This window comes from Taeniopygia guttata, chromosome 1A (assembly GCF_048771995.1).
Source record: "Taeniopygia guttata chromosome 1A, bTaeGut7.mat, whole genome shotgun sequence".
NCBI classification, from domain to species: Eukaryota; Metazoa; Chordata; class Aves; order Passeriformes; family Estrildidae; genus Taeniopygia; species Taeniopygia guttata.
The window spans coordinates 13,450,180-13,477,283 of NC_133025.1; the positions used below are offsets into that span (position 1 = coordinate 13,450,180).

The 27,104-nt window shown below is 39.9% G+C and overlaps 1 protein-coding gene across 1 annotated transcript in view; it reads left to right on the forward strand.

Annotated features, from left to right (window-relative positions):
* The first annotated feature begins 6,249 nt into the window (after positions 1 to 6,249).
* The window catches only part of CDHR3 (cadherin related family member 3), a 34,312-nt gene continuing 13,457 nt past the window's right edge, over positions 6,250 to 27,104 (forward strand). The window contains exons 1-12 of the mRNA XM_030291753.4: positions 6,250 to 6,428; positions 9,209 to 9,405; positions 13,783 to 13,951; positions 16,284 to 16,369; positions 17,359 to 17,453; positions 17,557 to 17,661; positions 21,648 to 21,796; positions 23,118 to 23,307; positions 23,612 to 23,780; positions 25,174 to 25,273; positions 25,432 to 25,530; positions 26,122 to 26,348. Of these exons, the coding sequence (XP_030147613.4) occupies positions 6,359 to 6,428; positions 9,209 to 9,405; positions 13,783 to 13,951; positions 16,284 to 16,369; positions 17,359 to 17,453; positions 17,557 to 17,661; positions 21,648 to 21,796; positions 23,118 to 23,307; positions 23,612 to 23,780; positions 25,174 to 25,273; positions 25,432 to 25,530; positions 26,122 to 26,348 (1,656 nt within the window). The 5' untranslated portion in view covers positions 6,250 to 6,358. The remainder of the gene's footprint in view (positions 6,429 to 9,208; positions 9,406 to 13,782; positions 13,952 to 16,283; positions 16,370 to 17,358; positions 17,454 to 17,556; positions 17,662 to 21,647; positions 21,797 to 23,117; positions 23,308 to 23,611; positions 23,781 to 25,173; positions 25,274 to 25,431; positions 25,531 to 26,121; positions 26,349 to 27,104) is intronic.

Sequence of the window (27,104 nt, forward strand, 5' to 3'; positions counted from 1 at the left end):
CCTACGAAGTGTTATGACTCAGCTCCCACAGCAGTCATTTTTTTAAAGGAGAAAATGTATCATTTCTAATAACAAGCCTGGCAAAGACACTGACCAAAGTGATGTCCCTGGCACATAATATCCCTGGGTTCTAGGATGATTTGTAACCATTGCTTGCATGAATTAAATGGCTCTTTTCTGTTTAGACAGCTGGATTTCTGTGTGGCACTAGATGGCAATATTCCCTCAGCTCCTGCAATGGTCAGGGGAGCCATACACAGCAAAGGGACACATCCTGACCTTGTTTCCTTGTTATCACCCATGTAACTCATATTATAACAGCCAGGTTTTATGTGGCTAAACTCAATCTGGGCTGCAGGGCTTTTTAAAATCTCTGTGTGTTCACCCACCTACCTTTACAGCTTCATAGCTCTCTGTCAAAGCATTTATTGGACACTAGGTTTACTGTGTGGGATCTTCTATTTCATTAAGAAAGCTCTTATGGTCTCGGGCTCTTCCATGATGTTGAAGCTCAAATCTACAGGCAAGAAAAATATATATCTGAAATATTGCACTGGTTTCCTGCTGCCTTTTGTGTATTAATATGGTGGCAGATTCAGTCAAGTCATTACTTAGATATAATGTTGCCTCATGTCAATTGTAAGTGGATTATTTTTTCCAGTCATGTTTGTTCTCATATAAAATCAGCATAATCTAAACTCAGCAACTGTACAAAAAGTAATTCTGTGTCTGTACCCAGATGAATTTAACCCTATGCCTGTGTGATATTTCTAAAGGTTTTCTCTAGTCAGCCAAGAACAGCAAGGAAAAGGGCCAGCAATGAATATTGTCCATCTCCTTTGTGTGATTAGGATTTTTTTTTTTTTTTTTTTTTTTGCCTTGGTACCACTTTATCAAGGTTCAGGTCTACTGATGTTGCTCCTTTCAAAATCAGGCTTGTCATTGATTTTTGTGAGACCACAGTCCTTATAATGATTTTCCAATGATTAAGCACTCTGAAAAAAAGGTGGAGAGTGAAACTTTCCTCCTTACATACCACACCCCTCTTCTGGTTCCCTGGAGAGCCACAGAGCCCAGCTGAAGATCTCAAAGTTCTTGAAACTGTAAACAAACAAAATTTCACACTGTTAGGAAGTAGTGAATTATTCTCACTTATCTTGTTCAAAGGATGGAGGAACTGTAAAAACCCATCTATCACCATGTGAAACTCCCCCACCTGAGCCCTCACCCTGTGCCCAGCCATGCCCTTTTCTGTTAGTTGCACATTTTTTGTGGGCTGTTTTTTCAATGTCCCTAGAAAATATTTCATGTGTGCTAAAATGCAAGGGTGCTTTTGCAAAAACAATCAAATGCCTTTTGCTGGTAAAACAGGGAAGGTTTTTCATGTTTTTTTTTATGCAAAGGCCTGTTTAAGTAATTCTTGATGATATAATAAAATACTTGACTAAATGAAGAAGTGCATCACACTGTGTACACAGAAACCTTAGAGTTTGTGTACCCATATTTTCCCAGAGCATTCTTTCAGTTGCACTTGCATCTTTTGCTATTCACAGCCTGGTTTATATATTTACCAAACAGCTCAGGTGGCCAAGCAATTACAATAACAAATGTGTAATGTGCAGTAAATGCTGTATCATGAGGTACAAGGTATTGCTGCATGGGTTCAGGCCCTCATCTAATAACAAGTAAATGCAGAAAGAAGACTTCATTGGCCTCAACACATTTTTCACTGTATCTTTACTGGCACTAGAACTTAGTTTGGAAGACATGATTAAAATTCAAGTGTTAAATGTATCTGGTATGGACAAGTGACACAATTTCTTGCAGACACCAAATGTTCTATTCCACAATACATTATTCATCTCAAATCACAAAACAAAAAATACTTGCTGGTAACATCTACTTTTGCTTGGGTGAATGAATATTAAAACTTGTTATCACTGACTTCCATGTTATGTTAAGGCAAAAGAAAATGTAATATTTTTAAGCAGCACAAGAACTTCTTAAAGAAAAAAATATTTAGCAACAATGTGGTTTTTATATTCATGGTGTCTTACACATGGTTGTCATGATTGAGCTTGGGAGTAGGACTAAGACCTCTGGCATTTCTGGAGTTTCTGTGTGGCCTTGCTGTTGTCACTTGATCATTGGGAGCATTCAACTACCTCTGGAGCTTTCTTGAATTCATGTCCTTGTAATCATCTGTCTGCCTCAGATCACACTTGAGTAGATGAAGCAGAGGGAATGGGAAGGATCAGAGCAATCTCTGCTGACTTAATGCCTTTCATATTCCCAGTGGTTCTAAAATAAGTGCTCAAATTCTTTGTTGCAAAAGACAGACTCTAAGGATTCCTTCTTCTCTGGCAAATGCTTTCATCTCTTGAGTGTATAAGTACTGGAGTAATGAGAGGACTTGTTTTCAGCACAGAAAACATCATTTTCAGCCTTCGGTGTGTACTCACCAACATTTTAGGCGGTTCTTTACTTAAACCTGGATCCCCAAAAAGAACTAGGTGTGATGGAATCTCTTCTTGTTAACACTTCAAGTTAATTGTTGAGAGAGTGACTAAAGGGGGTTATATGTTTACAAGTCAGTGCTAGAAAAATATCTGCCTGACACATTTTTTCGTGATTGTATGGGTTACTGACCTAGCTTTTAGTTTGTCCTTGTCACTCAGAAATGGTACAGGGGAAACTTTTAGCTGAGAAATCTAAGGAAATGGTGCATAAGTTTCTGGTGTAGGATGCTAAGGTACTGTGTTAATATTTTAGGAAAGGTTACCAAGGCACTGGATGGAGAAGCTGTAATGTTTAAATAGAAAGGAAATGAAAATAAAACCTGACATTCTCAGTAATTTAATTCATGAAGCAATAATAATGAATAATCATAGACTGAGGTTGGATCAGGTGCATGAAAATTCTCCTTAGGCTGCTTAATTTTTGGTGAGTAATTACCACAATGATAGCAAAATGTCTACTTTCTCATGAGTTCGCTAAATAGGAAGAGAGCCATTTCTCTGACTGAAATAACCATTAATGGGAAAATTATGTCTTGAGCCTCTGGTGTGTTTGAAAAGTAGGAGAAAATTTCCTTCGTGTTGACAGACTGGAAGTCAATTGAGAATTAAATGCATTGAAAACAATTGAACATCCTGAACCTGCACATTTTGTTATGCAAGTAGACTACTTCTCTGAAGCTGGCCTCTCTTGAAATCCCTCTTACCTGAGGACAGGTTATTAGAAGTTCAGACATCAAGATCTGCTCTTTCCCACCTCATATCCCTCAGTTCCCATGTCCTTTCTCTTTGCATCCCAACCGAAGACCAGTGCATTCTATCATACTCTCATATGTTGATCTTTTCCTTGGAACCAAGATTCTTTAATCTCTTGAAAGATGTTGCATCTTCCTCATATTCTCCACCTAACCTGATTATCCAGAAGACTTTTTTTTCAGAAGTGCATTTTATTTTGCTCCAAAGCACCCAAATAGACTTGCAAATCATCTTGAAAACCAGAGAATTACAAAAACTTTTTTTTGTCCTCTTCATTTGCTCCAAAATTAATCTTCCCTCTATTTTGCCTGAAAACTCCCTAGTTGTATTCTTGCTTGTGGTGCCTTGACCTCTCTTCATCTATTTGCTTTATATTCCCAGGAAGCTCATTCCCGACCTCCTTACAGTGTAAGTGTTGCTGTTGCTAGACTTGCCAGTGAATTTCTGCCTTGCTCACCTTTTCCCAATTCACCTGTTCCTAACCAGCTCGTATGCTTTTCTCTATTTGATTTTCAGCCTCTTCTAGGCTCTCTTTTAATTCTGGCTGCCCTTTCACTTCATGCCTCACAGCCTGGCAGGTGGAATCAGAGAACCACGGAAATCCACATGAAGGAATACAAGAAATGAGGGATCTAAAGAAAGTAATTAGACATACTGGAAGTGACTCAAGGAAGAAGAAAGAGCCAGAGCCCTTTCTACTCACCCTTACTCCACCCATATGAGCTGCTCTCCACACTCCCCTTCCTGCATGCTTGCTTGGCTCTCTCCTCATCTCCATGGTCACTCACAACATCATTGAGCCATGAGGCTTAACAGGAACTACTTGAAAGCCCTGGAGACATATTTAGAGGGAAAGCAGAAATTAACTACTCCATGGGTATTCACATAGTACCTGAAACAATTACCCATTGCATTTCCAGGTTAAGTTGGGGACAGACTAGCATTTCAAGCACATGTGCATTCCTGATGCCTTTCCCATACATGTCTCCTATATCTCTCTATAGTGTCTGTATCATAAATAATGTCTGGTTTATGTTTATGGACTTTGAATCCTTGCTGAAAGTAGATCTGTGTACACTGTCAGAAGGATGATCAAAACAAAGAAGCTGAGAAATATATTTATAGGAACAAAAACCACCTCAAGACACACTAAAACCAAATCCCCTTTCCTCTCCACCAAACCCCAGCTTAAGAAGAAAAGAAAGAAAATAAAGGATAAAATTGTGACCTCTGAGTTCTGGAGAAGGCTTGGCTATCCAGACCATAGGATGGAATCAGTCCTATCCTTCAAAGAAGATACTAAACAAATTTAGAAATGTATCTGAAAGACTTTGAAGCTTATCCCAGATGTTTCTATAGTTTTTTTCAAGATTTAAAGAAACAGGCTTATAATGGGATGGATTACACATGACAACTAAAATGAGTGAATAAAGCTAGCAGCAGTTTTACAGTGCTCTGGTAGAAGATCACTGTACAAGGCATGACCTTGTACAAGCCTGATTCATGTCTGTGCACACAGACCTCATCTTTGTGAGGCGTTCAGTCAGATCAAAGTTTCTTTGTGAACTCAGGAAATGCATATGAAGGGATGGGCAAAGACCTGGTAGGTAAAGGGATAGGTTAGAATTTTTTGACAATATAAATATATTTACATTATTATCATCATAACTAGGTCATTTGAGAGTGAGATTTTTCCATACACTTTTTTTACTAATGTGAAGTCTAGGCACACATTTCCTGGGACAAAGGAAGATCAGCTTCCTTGGTACTACAGGTTGTGTTCCCAAATGATGCAGTGTGGACACATCCACTTTAAAACATTACAGGGTCCTAGAAGGACTTTAAAATAGATGCAGATTAGCCATAAAATGAGTGTTTATAACTATTCCACAAATCAGTATCTGATATGTAGGTATGGTTCAGTTCCAATCACTAGGCTTTACTGAGGCATCTTTTCCCAGGTCCATTGTGTCAGCAGAATCCTCTGGGCGACATAGGTACCATAGTCTGAGGTGTGAATGCAGCAGGCATAGGCAATGCCTGCCCTGGTGTTAAACTGGCTGCTCATGTTCAGCGTGTTCAATTGACATGCTCATGCTACACAAAACATGCAAGGGACACAACTTTCTGAGCTACTGTCAGTTTTCAGTGGGACAGCCACAGAGGGTCATGCAGAAACATCTAGAGATGCCAGCTTAGATCACAAACCAGTCAGGTTTCTCCACAGCTGTGTTAAATCTGACTCTCAAAATTCTGCCTCTTAGCAGAGCTGCTAAGGTTGTGTGGAGGTGTTGAGAATCAACTAGATGAATCCCTGAGCAACCTGAATTAATTAAACCTGCTTTGAGCAGGATATTTGACTAGGTCACCTCCAGAGGTCCCTTCCAGGCTAAATTATTCTGTGACTCAATTCTAATGCACCTATATTGCATCCAGTTCCAGTATTCGTGTCACTTCTTTCCTGTGCTCCATGAAAAAACACTAGGACTGTTCTTATTAAAAAAAAAAAAAAAATAAATAGCACGTTAAATGCCTAATCTAGTGCCTAATCTGTGGGGGTCCATGCTATTCCTGAGACAGCTACAGCAAAGCTGCATCATGTACAAACTTCATCATGTACACATGTCTCACCTCCAAATACTACAGTATGTGTGTTCTGAATGATTCCCTGGTAGTCAGAAATTTTAAAAACTTCAGGTTCTTGGTTTGGGTTAAAAACATGAGTTTTTTTTTCTGGTGAGTGGAGGCAGCACCTCATTGCCAGAGTGGTGAAAACATCATGGTATTTCCAGATTTAAAACATACTAGATTCTCTTCATAATGCTTCAATGAATAAGATGATTATAGTGAAAGGACAATTAATGACTGTTTTCCCAAGTACAGACCAGGGCTGTGAATGAAGTGTCAGCAAGGAGCAGTTCCCTGACAAGCAAACAAGCTGACAGTGTTTGGAAACTCCCTTAGAGACACGGGCCCTTTGTTTCATTTCTCACTGCACAACATGAAAAAGAGGAAGAATTTTGGTGAAGCTGATGTAAACTGGGGAAAATATACTGTGATCTTCCTTCAGTTTGCATCCTGGGAAGATGAAGGACAGGGTAACAAAGCCAATGAAGAACATGCTCCTTTTCCTAATTATGCTGGGAGTAGTATCTGGTAAGAACATGATTTCATTATGCTGCTAAGATTAGAACACTGTTGGCTGTTATGCTTTCTCTAGGGAACTTTATAAGACATATTTAGGTATCAGACACAGATGGGAAAAATCAAGTAACAATTAGTTTCCTACTGAAATGGATTGGGCTCTGTGGTTACAGCAGTATAATGAAGAGAATATGACTCTTTGCTAAAACTCTTTTTTGGATGAGGCACTTCATTTCTAATAGCCACTGCTCAGTGGCAACAACACTGGAGTGGGAAAGGAGGTCAGCTCTTCAAGAAACAATAACTCATAGTCATACTCCAGTATCTTCCTTTCATATATTGATAACATTTCTCTTTGATAAAGTAAAACAAGCAGCCAAACAGGACCAAACAGAAAGAAAGTTGTGGACAATATTAGTAGTATAACATTACTAACTTTGCTCAGTGTAAATACATGGGAGATTTGCCAATATGAGTATTTGCACATTAGCAACTTAGTAGATCTTCAAACTGTCTGAAGTCTGCATGGCACACAAAGCACTGGTGTTGCTGTAAGCTTCCTGCTCAGGTAAGGTCATTTTGCTCTCAAGGAACTGGAAGAGTTCTGCCATCCCTCAGGAACCTGTCAGTATTCAGTGGCTTTCCTGATGTTCCCAAAACTGTGATTAGGACACTGCCCGCCACTTTCAGGTTTCTTTGAAAAATAGCATTTTTCTAACCTGCATGGTTGTGGACAGAGAAAATCTTGTGCTTGTTACTCAAGCACAGTCTAAAGACTGTCACATCACAGATAAATAAGTTTTAAATATAAATAAACTTCTCCAAAATAATCTCATGATTGCTTTGTCTCAGACTCATCATTATCAATGATTGTAATTAATTCTGATAATGTGTTAAATTGCTTCAGAAATATTTTGTTCTGCAAAGTAAAGAGGTAAGAATGGATTTGGAAATATGGAAGGCGAGTTTTGGTAAAACTGGTTGGAAAAAGAAGAAGCCATTCAGATGCAGGACCTAAAATTTCAGTTAAAAATAAAGAGCAAGAAGTTAGAACTTTTGATTTAGAAAGACAAATTCTGAATAAGCGGCCAATGCAATCTTTGGACATAATACAAAAATAGTGACTCCTTTCTACATTTCTAAATACTGTAAATTATTTTATTGTTTTTAGAAATGGTTTCCATTAATGAACTGTGGCTTGATGAGTGAGCTGAATTCATTAAGTACTGTCCACAGGAAATTTTATTTGAAGTTCAGCTCCACTTATGGAAATATAACTCCAGAAGCCCCTCTCAGCCTAGCCTCATTTGCATGGGTGATTTTTGTTGATGATGTTTTGTAGAATCTGTAATAGCAGTAACAAAAACTTAGTCCTTCACTGTATCTTGCTCCTGCTGACATAAATCAGTAACAGCTCAGCTGAACTCAGTCCTACCAGGGCGTCAGATTGACCTGTTCAGATTAACTCTTTCAGACAGTTCCCACTCTACAGTCTCCCACATCCCACCCTGTATCTGTATGGTATCTCCAATGTCATTTTTTCCATAAATGCCAGAATAATCCCAGCTGGATCAGTGACCCATGAACCTGCTGTATCTGCAGTGTGGGATCATCTGAATCTCCATGCTGCTGTGGAGGGGCCCTTAGGCTGCAGCTCCAATGGTCTCAGACTAGTTCCTGTAGCAGCTTTTCACCTTGCAACTCTGCAGCAAAAAAAAAAAAAAAAAAAAAAAGAAGACTTTGTGGGGCTTTTGCTACAGTAATTGCTGGTGTATGAAGAGCCTGTCCAGACCCTTGAGTGGGCACTATCTGTCTCCCTCTTGGCACAGAGTGTGTAGGAAGTTTGGCTGAACACAGCCAGCTTTCTTGGAGAGTGTTTCAGATGAGCCAGCGAAGCATCCATCCCCAAGCAACAGTCAGCCCTGCCCTAGTGTGGTGTTGGGGTACATTGCTGGTTCAGGGATGTGAGACTACTGAAGTGTTGTTTCAGGGCATCAAAAGCAGCCCTGATTTAAGTTTTCTAGACACTCTTCATAAGATGAAGCACAACAGCCCTTTGTCAAAAATACCAAAAGCTTAAAGCTAAATGACAGAGAAAGCAAAAAGTTTGTCTGGGGAGTCCAAAGGTCTGAACAAACAAGGAGCTTGTGCAAATCTGTTGGATGCCTCACCAGCATGTGCAGTTTCCATGCAGTTTAGAGCCATAGTGTGGTTTTGTGGGCCTGCATCTTCTCCAAGGACTCCAGGTTGCTCTTCCTCGCTCAAAGCAGGAGACATGACAGTAGCACTCCTGAAATTGTTACTAACTCACACTACTCAAAAGCCAGGCTTGCACACAGCTGCCATAGAAAGAATTAGAAGAGAGAAAATGAAGGACATAGGTACTGCAGATAGTGCAGTCCACAAAAAAAAACATTGCTTCTTTAGTATCTGGGTCTGTGTGATTCAAGGTACTTCTTGATGTAACAGTGAACAGAGGCACTAATTAGTACAGGGGACAAAATTTAAAAATATAAACATTTTGGGATTCTTTGCTTCTGCATAATGACATATATGAAAGCAAATGATGCAGTAAAATAATACTTTAACAATGAGCACTCTAGATGACAACACTATAGGACCAAATTACAGAAAAGATGCATTCTTTTGCCATTAACACTGGATTTACTACCACATGCCCTCATTCATTGGTGAAAAGAGAGTCGGAGCATTTTGTGTTCCTTAGTGGCAGCTCTGGACAAAAGCTGTGATCTTGTTAGCTCAGGTAATTTTACATTCATCTGCATCTGCAGGAAGAAGACCCCAGTTTCTTAAGGGCTTACCTGCAACAAGCACTGTTGAAGAAAACTCAGCAGCTGGTGTTACAGTCTACAACTTTAGTGTGACTGCTTCTCCTTCTGAAGGTGTTGCAATTCGTTCTATCATAGTAAAGTCAAATCCACTTGCAGAAGCTTTTGACATTGAACCAAAAGGAGGACTTGAATTCACGGTGAGTTTTAAGTTTAATTTGAGTAATTTTTGGTTGTAGGCTGATGTTTCCTGGATTACTGAGCACTGACAGTGCACAGTGTCTCATCTTTCAATCAGAAAAGAATTTTAAATGTAGACTGTGGTAGTATTCAAAAATGCTGTAATAGATATGACAGATGAATAGCAATAGTAATTATGATTTTTAATTGCGTCTAGGAAAAATCACTCATCACAATAATTCCATTAATTCTGTGATAGAAAAAAAAATGTGATTTTTAGAAAATTAGAGGCAAGAAGAACGTGGAGGATCTGCTTCTGTTTTGAGATTTTAAACAAAGTTTTTCAGCTTAATATGTATGAACTCACTGTGAAATGATAATGCCTTTGTTAAACTGCATACAGCTCCTGTTTGGCCATTCTCACCAAGAATTTAAGTATTAAAATTAATTTGTCTCACTTCCAAAATAAATGAAGCTGAATTAGATCAAAGTAATTTTTATTTCTGAACAAAGGCTGTGACACGTAAGTATGTTATCTTGATGCAGAAGTTACCACCCTTCCACACATCTGAGACCTGTCTTTATCCATTGCATGCTCTTGTCCTATGGCAAATGCAGAGCAATTTCCATTACTTCAGGCTGATTTTCATTGTTGAATAAATCAGCAAGCATTAGCTCACATTTGTCACAGACAATGAGTGTTCAGATGCACGATAACTTGTCATCCCATTGCAACTTGTTTGTACAACTGTGCTTGAACAGTGACACTGAAGGGTGGCTTTAATAGATATAGATAGAAATGGTGCAGAGTCTTAAGAAGGTGATTTGGATATCTTTTTCTGAGTGTTTTTAAGCAATTCAGGTTTTCACAGAACTGATACAACAGCTCTTTTCTTGTTCTCTTTGCTGGTGTTTCTGGGAGAAAATTTGGAAAAAGTAAGGCTGTGTCCCTGGGTGGTATTGGCTCATGGATTTGATGAGCCTGCAGGGAGGTGCTGTGGCTCCCATGCTCCAGCCTCCCAGCAAAGCACAAAGATCACTTGTGCCAACTCTGCTGGCTCTTTACTACTCCTCAGCCAGGTCAGTGAAATGGCTTTAAAACTTCTCAAAAAAGCCCTCTTTCACCTGTGAAGCATAGGGTAGGACTGTACACATACCTGGACTGGGTCAGCTGAAGAGATCATAGAATTATGAAATATGCTGAGTTGGAAGGGTTCCTTCAGGGTTATCTAATCCAGCTCCTGGTTCTATGTAGGACACCCCAAGAATCACTCCATGTGCCTGAAAGCATTGTCCAATCACTTCTTTAACTCTGCCAGGCTTGGTGCTGTGACCACTTCCCTGGGGAACCTCTTCCAGTGTCCAGCCACTTTCTGGGTGAAAAACATTTGCTTGATATCTAACCTAAACCTCCCTGAACTCTGCTTCATGTTCCTTCCTTGACTTCTGTGTAACAATCAGAAGGAAATGGATACATCCCTAAAACTGGCTTTGCTGACAGAGAACCCATAATGTAGGGACTCCCTTCCTAAGCTTTATTTCAGCATTTTGCATTAAAGTGATCCCTTCTGCTGCCAAAAAACTTAGTCCTTTTATATACCTGCTTGCTCCTGTCCCGTGCCATCTTTATGTTATGATGCACAAGAATTTATATTGCTGTTTGTTGAGTGGGACTGAGAAATTAATATGGATGACAAATAATAGACAAAAGGTCCTTCTTGTTTTTTTTCATAGCAAGGATGGTGGAGAAATTATTGTTCTAGAACAGTGGAGGGTGACACAAGGATGAAAATGGATGGCCAAAAAAGCTGGAGACTGGAGACTGTTTCTTCCAAAGTGCCTCTTTCTATTCATGTCACACCACAGCTACATTACTAGAGTGGCCTCTGAACCTTTTTGTTTTGTTTAAACTGTTGCTTTTTTCAACATTTCCTTAAGTCACTTGGAGGACTAGAACAAAGAGCCAGTGGATATCAGTCATGAAAAAAATCACAAAGCAATCTACATACAAATTCTGCAAATTAGCAGAGGAGTTCTAATTACAACTCATAAAGCAAGGATAAATACATGGGTGTTCTTAGTTAATTTGCTTGATGAAGATTGCTACTTTTAATTACTTATACTTGTAGCAGATCTGTACAGCATTTCACAAAAGTGATCTGATTGAAAACCAGACATCTCAGCTCTACCTGCTGATATTAAATCTTTGTTAATATATAGGAAAAGGCAGTATTTCATGAATGAATTGTGAGATTAGCTAAGAACTTGTTTGAATAGGCTCTTCAGTATTTATGAAGCACATCTAGTCCTGTTGCAGCCGCAGAAAGCAATATCACATTTCTTGATATATTTTGAGACTTCTGAGAAAATAACAGTTTCTGAGATCTCAGTCCTGTCCCTTTGTCTTCACCTTACTCCTGTTTGAAGGTTCTCAAGAGCAGAAGATGTGTGGAGTGCATAAAAAACTGATGTTGCCTGAAACTACCTGGGCGCTCTTAGTGGTACTCTCTGAATATATTGGTGATGGAGCAGGGAGCAGTGAAATTCTCATGTGGAACGAGTGATAGACAGTTTAGGGGTGACCCCAGATCCCCTTTCACGAAGCCTGCAGTTCCTTCAAGTGTGTGCAGTCCTGCCTTTATCAATAAGCTTTGCTCCTACCTGAAGGAAAGGTGAATTCTGGCTCACAGCCTACACCAGTGGGCTGAACCCAAAAAGGTTCAAAGGCAACCTAGAAAAGGACCATTTAGATTCACATCTTCACTTCCAAGGCCTTTATAAAGGAGGGTGGAAGATGTGTATTTAGGCACATTTAGTCTGGCTGTAGTTACAGAACTAATGAAAATATTTGGCTGTGAACTGGAGGGGTGATCTCCAGAATACATAACTTCTGCTTAGACCTGGACAGTTTAAAATGTTGAATTCATTGTATGTGTTTACAGTATTTAGATCTCCATCAAGCATTCATTTGGAACATCAAGCTTTCCGCTGTTGTGACAAGCTTTTTAGGATGTTTCTTCTGTGTTAGCATCACTTTTATGGGAAACTTGTGTCTGTACAGTAGGAGGAGAGGACACCATCCAGGACACAGTGATTTTCTCCTGCAGTATTGTAACAAAAAGATCCATAAGGTCCCAGAGAGAAGTTGTTTTATGTACCAGAAGGCACAAAACATTTGTGCTTCTCTTCACTCCCCCTCCAACTCTTTGTTATTTGTCTCTATTTTGACTTCTGTCTTCTAACTGTTATAACATCACTTCTGTGTTTGTCCTCTGGACCACAGCATCTCATCTAAACCCAAGGATTTATTCTGTTGTTCTCTTTCTGCATGTTCTTCAGACTCCTTTATTGTGCAGTGTTGTAAATACACTGACATGCTACTTGTCACATACACTCATGAGCCCTAAGAGTCTTCCTTCCCAGTTTCTGTGTTCAAGTTTCACAGTTTGTTAGCCACACAAAAAACTAAACTGTCACCTTTTCTTTTCTTGTCCAAGAAAGGAAAGATCTATTGGTTTCAGCAGTGAAGATTGAGGCATACATCTTTCAGCATCCTGCTGTTGCTCGAGACTCATCCTAAATCCAGAATGATTACATTTTACTTTTTCTCATGGAATGTCAGTCTTGTGCTAGTAACATATTCTGTGTTGAGGTGATATGCAGAACTGGAAGCCTTTGAAATATAATCTCCAAAACAAAATAAAACAAATTTTTGCCTTATCAATCTTGCAAAACTTGAGGCCTAGGTTATTTTTTTTCAATTAGTTCAGCATTTTCCCCAAACAATTCTGATACCTCTCTCAGACAATGTACCCACGAAGGTACTTTCTTCTGTAGTTTTTGTGCAAGTCTTCTCCCAGATACAGGTTACACAAGGAAGGTTCTGGTAGCTGCTAGACTATATGGTCTCCTGCCTCCACACTCTTTATTTCAAGTAAAAGATCTTCCTCCTCGTGTTTCTAACTCACAGAAAAAGTGAAACTGCCCTTGTGTCTTGCAAGGCTTCCTCCAGATTCTCAGTCTCATCACACCTTGAACACTCCTAGAGCATGATGTGGAAAGGAAAACCCTTGAAACAGACACGTACCTGCAAGATGTAGTTCTGAACTTGAAGACAAAGCTGTGAGGCAGGGCAGCTACTTCAGGGCTATCTCCTCCTCAAACTGCTCCTTGCACAAAAGATCTTTGAGTTACTCCATGAAGCCACACAACATTTTGATCTCTTTACTCTGTTTCTGTCACATTTTTGCCACTCATGAGAAATGTGCCAACAAGTAAAAGATCATCTTAAACACTCACTCTTTACTGATTGATAGTGTCCCTTTTTTGTATTCTCTCATTTGGACTATAAGTTTCATCTTTTGCATCATGTGCTAATAATAATCTTTTATTTTCAGGTTATTACCACTGGAAACCCTGTCCTAGATTATGAAACTATGCCAAAGAGCTTTGATTTGCAGATTTTTGTTGAAGATACAACTGGAAGAACTGACTTTAACATATTGACTATTCGAATAACAGATAAAAATGAACATCCTGCATTTCAAGGAAATATGGCAATTCAAAGTAAGATAATGGTAGAATTTGAAAAGAACAGTACTTGAAAAGATGACATGGGCTTAAAAAAAATTGAGCTCATACAGTGCCTGTAGGTAAAGTAGTCTAGAAATTTTCCTTTAGAAAAACAAGGGATGAACAGAACACTGTTTTTATCAGAGCTTTGTTTTACACTAAGAGTTGGTATGCTTCATCTCTGGAAATGCCCTTTTATTTTTCTTGAAATTTCGTTTAAAAATTATTTAATCATTTTGAAGCAGCTGAAGAATTAAAAGAAAAAATTATGCCAGTAAATACATATTGTTTTAAATTAGAAAATTGGGGTTTGCTGGGATTATAGCCATTGAGTATGGGTACATATTTTTGTAGTTTGATGAAAACTGAACTGATTTGGATAAGCAAGTTAAATTTCAACAAGTGCATATTGTATCTGCAAGAATTTCTGTGGGAAAACCATAAAAACCTTCCTCTGCAGATGTTTTGTATCTGCATATTGCATTCACACCTTAATATGAGAAATTAAGTTGAAAATCAGTCTTAAGAGTGAGACCTCGGAGATTGTGATCTATGGTGGTACAAATGGAAAGAGGCAGAGAATTATGTCTCTTGCATGAGGCAGTTGATGTCTGCATGTTGACTTTTAGACCAGGGGCAAAGATGCAAGGGGGAGGAATGTGCAGTAGCCTTGGGAGTGAGGCTGGAGAGCCTGGACTGCAGCTGTGGCCAGTGCAGGCTTTGCAGCTTTTGCTGCACCTGATGTGAGTGACACTGCCATTGATAGCGAGGATGGGAAATAACTGCTTTACACTCTAAGAGACCTTACCTTGCTTATTTACTAATGATGAAGACCTGCAAAAATGGTACCAGATGCATCAGAATATAATGATTTTTTAATTATATGTTCACATGCAGACAGAACAGTTCAGTTTATTCCATAAAGTACTGTTTGAAGACTTGCTGACCTAATAGCACTGTATGGCCAAGCCTACCTCAACATGCAGTTTTAAAAAATCTGAAAATACTGAATTGTGATCCCTTTGTGGCAGGCATTCAGAGCTGGCTGCAGCCCCCCAGGTCTGCACTGACCACACTGGAGCAGTGAAGCCCAGCTGCAGCCTGACTTTTGCCTGCTTTTGCAGGATGCATTCAGAGCAGCCTGCTCACGTTCAGCCCTCCTCACTGATGCCTCCTGAGCACATTGACATCCCTGATTCCATACAATACTTAGTTTGTAAAGCAAATTATCTTCCCCCCAGGGAAGAGGCTGTGTCATCTTCTCAGTATAGCTGGTGTCTTGCATATCATGGGTGCCACTGGAATCTAATAATAATTAAATCTGACACTCGGAGAGATCAACACAGCATGAAACAAACTATGTGGGGGCTTGTTACAAATAAAGGCATCAGCTTAACTCTCAGCTAGAGCTGCCATAAATTGGTGAGCACAGATGTCTGATCTGTCTAACTGTGTGGCTTTAGTTAACAGTACCAGCCACAATTAGACACTAATTGCGCATTTGCTGTTTATGAAAAAGCATCTCACTCTCATTAAACTTTGTATTCATATTGTTGTCCTCCGGGAACAACTCATTACGCTGCTCTGGGATTCCCACTGCTCTGATGAGGAGCAGCAGTCAGTAGGGGTCACAGTGGAAATTAATAGTCCAGAAAGAGCAGATCCCACAGACACAAAAGGGCATAAAGCAAATAATGTAATCTGAAGATCTGTTGTCCTGTTAATTGCTCTGCCCAAGGAGAGATGAGCCTGTTGCCAGTGGTCCAGTATAGGATAGCCCAGCTGTGAGAATCCCTGGCATGGAAAGAAACGTACCTTGTGCTGAATTATCAGCCTTTGTAAAGCAAAGTGCAGACCATCCACTGCTTATCTGCTTCACAGGTGTAAAGAAAAAGAGGAAATGAAGAGGAAAGGCTCTGAGATCTCCTGGCAGGGCACAGGGTGTGGACAGGAAGGGGATGATGGTGAGGACCTAGCAGGACTGTTTTCTTCCCATCTGCATAGTAAAAAACCCCACAGACATAACCCAAATGCATAATTTACTCCATAACCTGTGAACAGCTCAAGATAGGCCATAAGGAAAGATCAGACTTTCCCTTGGAGGGACAATTCATATTGCAATGGTGGTTGCCTGTTTACAGATACGTAATTGGTTTCTTTTTATCTTTTGAGTATCTGTGATCTTTGTGATGGTTTTGGAATTATACTTGTGAAGTGAGAAGATGCAGCAGGCAGTACTACATCCTGACAGCTTCAGTGCATCAGTCTCTTTGCTGCTGTGCCCTTTACTTTTACCCAGATAACACTGAGTCTTACATCCCTGCAGCTGTGACAATCTATGTGATGGAAAGGAAACCTCCAGAACGCATTTACCAAGTTGATGCAGTTGATCCTGAAAATGCAAATCTCAAAGTAAGTTGTATTAAACAAAAAACTCCAGAGATTATATAATCTGCTGTGCCTGAAATGTGAATTACCATCATCTTTCAACAACTTCCTTCCTTATCAGAAACACAAAAGGTTTAATCTGGAAAAAAAAAAGAAACATTCTCAATACTAAACTAAGAAAAAGCTGCCTTAGTGCTTGGACACAAACAATCTTTTAAGTTCTCAGCCTTCCAAAATTAAGGGATATTGAAGGCAGAATTTGATATAGTTAATCAGAGAGACAGTAGAAATTGTGAATTTAAAATTTTTTAAAAGCCTTACAAAATGTTTCTTGTGGATAAGAGTCACTAAAGGTAAATAAAATTTTTAACCTTCTGTATCACACCATAAATTCTTTTAAATGAGACAGTAGGGAAATCACAAGATGTATGAATATCAGGTTTTTGACAATTCCAGGACAAACTGTGACCTTCAGTTATGAAAATGTGTTGGTTGATCTGAAAATACTCTTGGTATTCAGAAAAACTTGTGGAATATGATAAGTTGGTATCTCAGGAAAGTAACTGCATTTAGCTAAGAATTATGTTGTATCTTTGCTTTTATTTAGTTTGGCTTTATAAAATACAGGACATTCAAGAACTGAACCTGAAGATGTGACTTCAATGTTTATTGTTATTCAAGAAAGCAATTAGCTTGAAGTCTATCCTCAGTCTTTGCCCAGTCAAGCTGAGCTGGTGAGGAGGGAAGCAGAGCTGTGGGGGTTTAGCTCTGCTTTGTGTGTGAAAGCAATGGCAGAGAGTTCCATGTGCCTCTTAACCCCTGACACATCCGAGGCATAGGAAGCTGCAGATAAAGGAATGTTGTTACACCCTTGGACAGATCTGCTCAGTGGCTTTTGCGGGTTATTTGCGTGGTGCATGACCCTCTGTAACTTTCCCTGTTCTACAAGGCAAGGAATGAATGGCAGGATGTTTAAAGATAAAAAGACTAATTTCTTGTTCTCTTCATTTCAGTATTCACTGCTTCCTGCAACAGCACCATTCTCAATCACGGAAAGTGGAGCCATTTTTTCCATGAAAGAATTTGATTATGAGAAAGATCCACATTGGTGAGAATGTATTTTATTCCATGGCCAATTAGCTTACAGTATTCAGAGAAATGTTTTCTGGCATACACAGAATGATTCTTACTCTGTTTTTCTTATTTAACAGTTACTTTTTAAATGTAACAGTGACAGATCCAGATGGACTCAACTCAACTAGAACAGTGAAGATAAATATAATTAACATTGATGATGAAAGCCCTTACTTTACCACGTGAGTAAAAATTTTCCATTGCACTCAAAATGTAGGTGTTTTCTAAGGTTTACTACTTTGGTACCAGTGGGAGGGTTTAACATAAGGGCAAATAATGATGACAACAAAATACAACTGAAAAAATTATTTTAATTTTGCTATGATTCCTATTCTTATACTGGAAAGCTTTGTCCTAATGTCCCTCATTTATTCTTATTTGTATTCTTAGTAGTTACAAGATTTCCAGGCTCTGCTTTCATGCTAAGAGCAGCCAAACAAGCTTGTTTTACTTGTTAGCATTTACAGAGGTTAAAGTTATGCAAACAAGTTCAGACAAAGTGATTAATTTCACCCGGTGTGAATACAATCATATAGACCTTGCTCCTTATGCAGGTGTGCATTTCACCATAATTTTGTTTATTCATGCAGAAATGTCTAGACATATAAAGTTTTCCCTTTTGATCAGTCTTCCTCTTCCCAGACACACTTGTAAACAATCCTGGTGATCTTGAAACACTGTTGTCTCTGACTGTGTCATAAGCAGGAAATTGTGTCATAACACACAAGTCAGAAATAGCTTTTGAAGACTAATGGAGTGAGGATATATTGAGAATTTGGAAAAATGGGAATGAATATTCATGTGATACAAGCTGACTGTTTTGCTGTAGAAAGCACAATGGACGGTTGTTTCTGAAGCAGGAGCTTGGTAATTATTACAGTTGATCGACTCTGTTGTTGATTTATCTGTGTCACTTGCATGAGACACTGATGGGATTTAAGGCACTGTCATTGTGTCTCCTGATTGTGAGACTCTACAAGGTCCCTGCTGAGAATATTTATGGTGGCTCCTCTCCTGCCATCTCTGCAAAAGTGGAGACAGGATAGCACCTGGGGCCATGCCAGGGGATTCCAGCCGCTTGTTTGGAATAATCTTTTGGGTGTTGTCTTGACCCAGAGCAATGCATGGCTCCTGGGCTGAGGCCAATGATTTAGACCTGGATGGATAAAAGGGTGAAGAATCTGAAGTAAAAAAAAAAAAAAAAAAAGAATTAAATGTTAGAAATAGGCATGAATTTTTATCGGGTTTTTTTTTTTTTTTTGCTACCTACTTAATACTTGAACCCCTTGTCTGCAATAAACAAGACCATTAATAGCTCATTCCATGTTATTGTACTTCTGCAAGGGAAGCTACCTGGAGCAGAGGCTAGCCAGAGTTTAAGGAATAAAGTAGGTATTCATTAAAAGGCCTTCGAAGGATACACCTTGGGCAGTACAAGAGCCCAGCCAAGCCTACACCCAAGATGGACAACTGGTCACAAGTTTTCACACTTTTATGTTTTGGTCCATTTACATATTGGGGTTAATTGTCCAATTACACTTTCAGGTTATGAAGTCCCACCCTCCCAGATTGCTCTCCTTCATTTGCTGGTTTTTATCCTTTTTGGGCCTAAAGCTGCAATGGTGTCCTTGGTTCTCAAGATGGAAAAGGATTGCTTTATCTAACCACCCTGTGAAGAGAACTTGCTAACACTTAATATGAAGTTCAGAGTGATATACTAATGCAGTATAGAATCTGGAAAAAATGAAAGCTAAAACTTAAGGCATCATAAAGAATCTTCTTCCCAGTGCCAATGTCTGCCCTTGTGTTCTAGGCTGATTATTCCCTCCTAATGTTGCTGTTTCTGTGTATTTATGCTTGTGTCTGGAATGCTAAAAGAGCTCTTTTAAATATTTATCTACTTGTTTGAATTAGTGAAAACTGCAGTGACTTAAGAATCTGTAACACCTAAGTTCTAAGACTTATATGGCACAAAGAGAGTCTGGTATTTGTTTGAATCTTCTCCCTTTTAGACTGACACTACAGATCAAAAAGAGCAGCTCAGTTTGTAAAGAATTCTAGATTAAATTGCACTTCATGATCTATCCCTAATATGCACATGTATGGCCTGTCTCCTGCTACAATGTGAGCTGCAAGCTGGGGCTGAGTACTGCCTGACACTGTAATAATTAGTGCTGGGGTAAGAGCTGGGGAAACTTGAGGAGTTAGCAAACTTCCTTTATTTTACCCCAATCACAGCTGTCAAGAACAGAGTTTCAAAGGGTCTTTTAAATTGTCCCCACAGTATATGCAAGCACATCTGGTTTTGGTGTTCACAACACTACATTGGCATTCAGCCTTTTGAAATTGTTGCTGTTAAAATCAATGGAAAACTTGTGGAGTCAGGAAAACAAAGGAGAAGACAAGAAAACAAACATATGCTTCCTTTGCAATTACATTGCAGTGACTAAAAGGTCTGCTTGAACCATCCTGTAAAAAGCCACTGGCAGGTGGCAGACAGATGGACAACAGGACATATCCCAGACACAGCTGTGTAGGAAGTGGCCCCAGCTCCTCTCCAGCTGTACTGGTGCTTTGTGTTATGGGGGTGTGCTCAATAATCATATTTATTGATTCCCCACTTCTTCTCAAAATATCTAGTGAGGAGGGATAACGACCACATTGCAGAAGTGTTGGTAGGGCTGTAAGGGTGGAGCTGTGGTGAGTTTGCTGTTCACAGAGAGGCTGGAGCTGGGGTTCCAGTGGGCTTAGGGAGTTTCCTACTTTGGGCCAAAACCACTTAGAGCTGTGGGAGTGAGCGGGATCTGTTTCTTTCTACATGACTCTGGAAGCAACTGTAGAACAAGGAAGGAAGGGATTCAATGCCAAGACAAGAAACTTCATAAATAACTGACACAACAATCTTCATAACCTCCTTGTTTTCTTCTGGCTGTAAGTTAGCTGTTTTTACTGGGAAAACCCTATGTGATTTCTCTCCTGTATGCCTTCCTCTTTTCACATGAACTGGCAAAACAGTTGAAGACAGTGTGTCTTTGTAACCATTTGAAAAATTGCAAGTGGAGATCTTGAGGTGTGGGATCTTCTGTTGTGTCTCTGCTGTTCTCTGCTCCAATTGCTAAGTGACCCATGATGTGTGTCTTCAGAGAACAACAGAGGACTCACATCTTCCTGTACTGGGAACTACAGACCAGCCAATTACCTAAGTGGTGGCATAGGATGTTTTAAAAGTGCAAAAAGTAATTTAGTCTTGAAACACACTTCTAATGTTTTTTTAACTCTCGAGGACCTTAAACTCCCTTTGAGTTCTAGAATCAGGAGATGTGTGTGAGTTTGTGTGTGCCTCGGTAATATAAACCAGTCTTCTGAAATTCCTTGCACCATTTTTGTGTCTGGGCCCATGCCTATTTTTGCATGTGGTTCAAGTACTGAAATTGTCCACCTGACTACCCACATGAGCATCAAACTGCAACCACTGCAAGCAATTCTGCACAATTGCCTGCCAGGCCATATCTGACCTATAAAACTCAATTCATGGGAAATTTCGGAGCACTGGCATACCAAACAGCAGCAGTAGAGAACCATTTTCCCAATGTAAAGTGCATCAGGTAGACGGATGCTGCTGGGAGTTTGAGGCATGTTCATCTGTTAGGCACCCAGAAGAGTGCTCCTTCCTGCTTTTGCCTACTGCAGAGACAATTCAGTTTTTCTGTAATACTGTTGCCCCCAAGAAGGCTCCAGCATTCATTCCAAAAGATGATTAACTACATTACTTAATTTTTGCTTTTCTCTTGCAAAATGAGGGAATTAAAAGAAATGGCTTTATGAGCTGGTGGCTCTTTAGGGGGATGGATGGCATGACTTAATGGCATCCTACCTCTTCAACTTCCTGGTTCTAAGAAAGTCAAATTGCTTTTACTGTGGAAAAGTTGCAGAGGAAGAACACTTACTTGTGTGGCTGTGTCATGCTTCATGAACACATGCCAGTTCAGCTACTGCTACATGTCCATCTGGCAGGACCAATGACTGGGATATTTATCCAGATGGGCAAATAACCATCTCTGAGCCCAGCAGTGCCATGGCTCTGCTGCTACAGCTGGCTTCTCAGCTAAGTCTGTAATCAGCTGCCCTTGCAAACAAGATGTATGCTTTGCTGAATTTTATCTTGTAGAAAACAAAGAATCTACAGGATTCCAGAGGAGCAAAGCCCGGGCACCATTGTTGCCAATATAACAGCTAAAGATCCTGATGATGAAGATTCTCCCAGCAGACTTTTCTACAGCATCCAGTCATCTAACAGACATTTTGCCATAAATCCAGGTCAGACAAACAAAAATATGGTTTCTGACATCTGAAAAAAAATACTATCTACTTTGGAGAAACTATTTCGCCTTAGTTTTAAATAGACTTATTTTATTTAGTGGCTCCCTATAGCAATAAGGAACGCTCAGGCTCAGTCCCTTATTATGGTGAAATTCTTTGGTCAGCTGACCAAGACTTGATAAGATATCTTGAATAAAGTAGACCAAAGGTGACTTCTTGACAAATACTGACTTGTGGCTGGAGGGTGACCGTTCCTTGGGTGGAATTAAGGTTGCTGACTTATTTTTAATCTTTGAGGACTGCAGTGACCCTTCTGGGGCTCTTGAAACTCTTGAAACATCTGCAGGTAGTTAGACCATGATGTCCTCCCTCCTGTCTGACATCTCTAGCACTGAGGTGCTCAGCAAATCTACACCTCAAGTTCATTGTTCCATTCATGACCCTCCTCAAGCAAGATCATCCAAAAGAGTCCTCTTTCTCGTGGTGATCCTATCTTCTTCATGTTATCTGGGATCTGTACATCTGTTCCCCAGGGGTTTTCCCTCCAGGGCTGGCATTCAGTGGCAGCTTTGCTCCTTGTCTGCTATTGCTTTAGAACTGTTTATCACAGTTGTAAGAAGTGCCACACAACACAGTGCTGTGGGGGAACAGGATGATCCATAAATGCTTTGGATTACCTATGACCTTTGGCCTTGTATTGCCACCTTCCTCCTCATTACTCTCCAAAATGCAGAGGATGTATGCACTGTTCTTTTAACTCCTTTGTGCTCTGGGAATAATACTGTACCATAAAAATCTTCTATTTTTGACAGAGGCTAACAGAAGTGAAAAAAAAAGTATTAAGTGAGTGGCTGACCAGAGCACTTGGCACAGTCTGTCACAGCTCTGTTGATGTGTGAGTAGATTTGGAGGTGCTGATGGATGCTTGAGTGATAACAGTGGAAAGAGAAGCTGTTTTACTAGCTAGGGAACAAGGTCAGCCCAGGCATTAGCAGCTTGTTGTCCTTGATGCTCTGTGAACGCACTCAACTCTGGCTTGCACTTAGAAGATTGAGAGTAAGGGAAACCAAAATGCGTTACAAACCCTCTGCTGAGGCCTTCTAAGGTGTATTTTTCAGCAACGGTATCTAGGCATTAATCTTACCAGAATGTTCAGAGCCATTTTGCATCACTTAAAGAAAGTAACTAAACCAGCCATGATTTGCACAGAACAGAAGACTTTTTATTCTGCTGCCTTTCTGTTGAGCTGCCCTCCCCTCTTGCGTATTTGTTGCTTCCCCCCATGGTGGATGTCTGACTTCTGGCTGCTCTCTGACAGCAACTGGAGTGTTGCAGGTGACTGGGAGAATCGACCGGGATGTGCTTCCGCTGCGGCTCCATCCCAACATCTCACTGATGGTCCGGGTGGAGGACGGCCCCAGCAGCGGCCATGCCAGTGAAATGGAGATCACAATTGTTATTGAGGATGTCAATGACAACCCCCCAGAATGCCATCCTTCTGCCTTCAGGTATGGAGTCTCTTCCTTGCCTTGGTGGTGTCTTGCTGCCCCAGGACCTGTGTGCAGACTAGGGCACACCCCCAGCCCTACAGCTGGAGGCTCAGGTGGACATTTATCATTAGCCTGCCCATTGTACAGGTCTGCTGTCCATCACAACACATGGCTCAGTGTCTGGGTTGCTTCCTCCGTGGTTGTGTTTTTAGATCTAGGATTTCACTTAAAAAGTAAATCAATGTTTTGGCCTGTAATATATGAAGAGTTCAAAAGGAGAAATATAAGTTGCTTTGACAGGATATGTGTTTGTTTTCAACAGGAAAGAAGTAAATGAAAATACAACTCCTGGGACATTTCTTGTTGAGCTTAGAAATTACTGTAAAGATATTGATGCTGATCCATCAAACAACCAATTTATTTTCACTGGATTGTCTGGTTTTGGAAGCAATAACTTTGCTCTGAAGCCCACTGTGTCTGGAAGACTTGTGGTCAGTCATTTGTGGCTTTATGTTAGATTACCGCATTAGAGAAGTCAATTTATGAAATATTAAAAGGGATTTTTAAAATTTATTGTACAAGAAAAAATTGCTATAATCCATTTCACAGTAGGTGTGATGTGTAAAATGACTGTTTTGACTGGTTGTGAACTATATACCCCTAGATAGGATGCTTTCTAAGGATTATACAGAATTTAGTGAACAGAGAGTGTTTTCTTCAGTTTTAAATAAATGTGCTAGATACGATTAAAAAAAAAATTCTTTTTAGGGAGAAATTTGATGCCATTTCATACTCATTTACTCATGACAGACTGTGGAAGATCCTTGCTATTCAGCATGAAGAATTTAAATATTTGAGAAATCTCACACTCAGTAGCTCAGTAACTGGTCAGAATCGTAAAATCACTTTGAGTAGCAAATTTTCATGAAAGTGTGGTGGGATTTGCACTTCTGTGATTTTGCATGTCAAAATATAGATTCCTTATGCTGATAGCTGCTGGCAAACTTGCTTTGGCCGGAATCCCACCAGTTCCTGGACATGTGCAATGGTGGTTGTTTTTTTGCTTTAAAAAAAAACCCCGTGGGCAACTACAGAAAAAGGGAAACAACAGAAAATAGTCATTCTCTCTAAAAGACGAGAGTGCTAAAGGAGCAGTAAAATGATTTTGTATGATTTACTTTAATTTTAGAACTGAGGTTTCCTGTCAATAAGAACTGCCCTTAGCTGCTTCATCTGCCAACATAAAAAGCATTTTGCTTCCTGCACAGGATAAGATTGTTGTCAGGCCTTTAATCCTGTGAATGTACAGGGATTAAAGGCTTGTGACAGACTACACCAAGTAACCTGTTCCTCCGGGAATCTCCCTGAAGAGCAGTGTGTTAGTCCCACTGCCCCAAAGTTTATGAGGCTTCCACAGCAAGATAGAGAGCTCAGAAGATTGGGATTTAAATCTGTGCAAGCCACAATTTGGACAAACACTCGTGGCTGGATCTGATACCTTTTTTTTAATGTCTGCAGGCATGAGCTCAGGTAGTAGCTCAAGCTATTACTGTTAGCAATCACAGATCCTTGTTGAGCCAAGAAAGGGCAGCATAAATAGCCAGCTCATTACACGAGTTTTGAATTGACTAGGTAAAAGGTCGAGACCTTATCATCAACTAATTAAACTTTCTTCTCTAAAGGGGAAGAAATTTTGTTGGCAGAAGTGTAAGCATGTAGAAAAAGCCTGGAATTGCCTATTGGTCTGTGTTATTCTTATAGAACTATTCTATATACCCAAGGGGCAAATTACACTTACAGAATGCTGAAGAGAGTAATTGTCATCATGTGTACTGTGACTTCATGTATGGAGGTATAAATATGATTCTGTTCCTTTCTGTTTAGATGACTGGAACTATTGACCTAGAAAACCCAGTTAATCCAGGAGTTCAAGTTTATACTTTGACTGTCAGGGTGCAAGATACTGCCCATCCTAACTACTCAAGCAAGTATCCCTTTTACATTTCTTTTCATAGTTTTCTGTGCTGTAACAGCATGGAGAGAGGGAAACCATATGTATTTTGAATATATGCATGAGAAAATTTCACAGCCATACTTAACTATGATTTAATCTTCTGATTTAATCTTCTGTTATATTTCCAGATATCATCTACATTTACATCAGGATAAAGCCAGTGAATGAATTTTTTCCAGTCTTCTGTAATTTATCTTATGTATTTAGTGTTTCAGAAATTACTAAAGGTACAGTAAGTAGCACCTAAATGATAGAAATAACGTTGCCATGTTGTTAAGTGCCTTTTTGCTCCAAATGAATTTTCATATATGTAGATGAGGCAAATGGCTCAAAGTTCCAGTTCAAATAGGGTCTCCACCACACAACCACCTACTACCCTTAAATAGACTAAGCTGGCAAAAACTCCAATTGTACAGATGGAAGCTGAGACACAGACAAATTCAGCAATCGCACAAGAAATGTGTGGCAGTGCCAGGAACTGAACTTGGATGACTTGTTTTAGACTGTCTTTCTGCTCGTGCTAAATTAGCCTTTTGGAGGGACTGTGGTGGTGCACAGAAACCTTTGCAGGCTGACAGACAAGTGAGGACTCCCTTGGCCCAGCCATGGAGCACTTCTGCTGAGCTTCTCTACACACTCCTGTGTGTTGGTGTTTACTGCTAGCAGCAGGGCATACCATACACAGGGGAGCCATGGCTTATCATACCGATGCTTTCATTTTCTTGGGTGAAAAACTCTAAACCAGATCTTTAGTTCAGTTTCATCTGTACCTTCTGTTACTTTAAATGTTAATGAAATAAGGTTTTTCTGTCTCTCAGTTGGATCCAGCATTGGAAGAGTGCATGCCATAGACAGGGACTGGCCACCCAATGTCATCACCTACTCCATTGTATCTGGAGCTGGCACCAGGGATTACACAAATATCTTCTGGATCAGCCCAACAGAGGGAAATGTGAGGATTTTAGCTAGGTTAGACTATGAAACAACTCAGAAACATATTTTCACAGTACAGGCCTCAGACCAAGAGAACTCTACAACAGCATCAGTGAGTAAATTCGCTCTAATTCACCTTTTCCTACATCTTTCTCTCTTCTTCCTAGCAATAGTAAGACACTGGGCAAAGTACTTTCTGTAAAGGGCAAGTGCAACCCTGCCCAGCTATATATTACTCAGATGAAAAAGGTGTTGTTCACTCAGTGTTTGTTTATTTCTCATAAAAAAAGAGATAAAAAAATATTTTAATATTTTTAACTGTGGTATTTGCTTCTCAGACTTTTTTTTTTTTTTCTTATTTTACCTGGACAGTAAAATTGTCTTCTGTACCCTAGACAATTTAAGTTATTCTTTATGGCCACAGAGGTTACTAGAAAATAGAAAAAGGACAAGGTCTTGTGGCCAGGTAGCACAATTTAATTGTAGCCATGCTTAGTGGTAATTCTTTTTGAAGTCTGTGTGGTGTCTCTTGGCCCTCAAACATACTTCTCATTTTGTTTGCCTGCAAAGTGTCCATCATAATGTGAGAATTGTGTTGCAGCATATCAGAGCTGTGTTTTCATGGGGTGGTACAGAGAGGATGTGGATGGGAGGAGGGCTTGGATGACCTCTTGTGTTAGTGTCAGAGGGCCAGCCCAGTAGCTGATTCCACTTGGCCTGCTGGAATTGTGCCTTGCCCTGACCATCATCTACTTTTTTCCCCTGATGGTACTATCTGGCAGGAGCCAAGACCATGCCAGGTACTAAGATAACCTTTAACAGCATGGTTGGGCTTAGGTTTTCTGCCCAGACCTATTTGATTCATAAG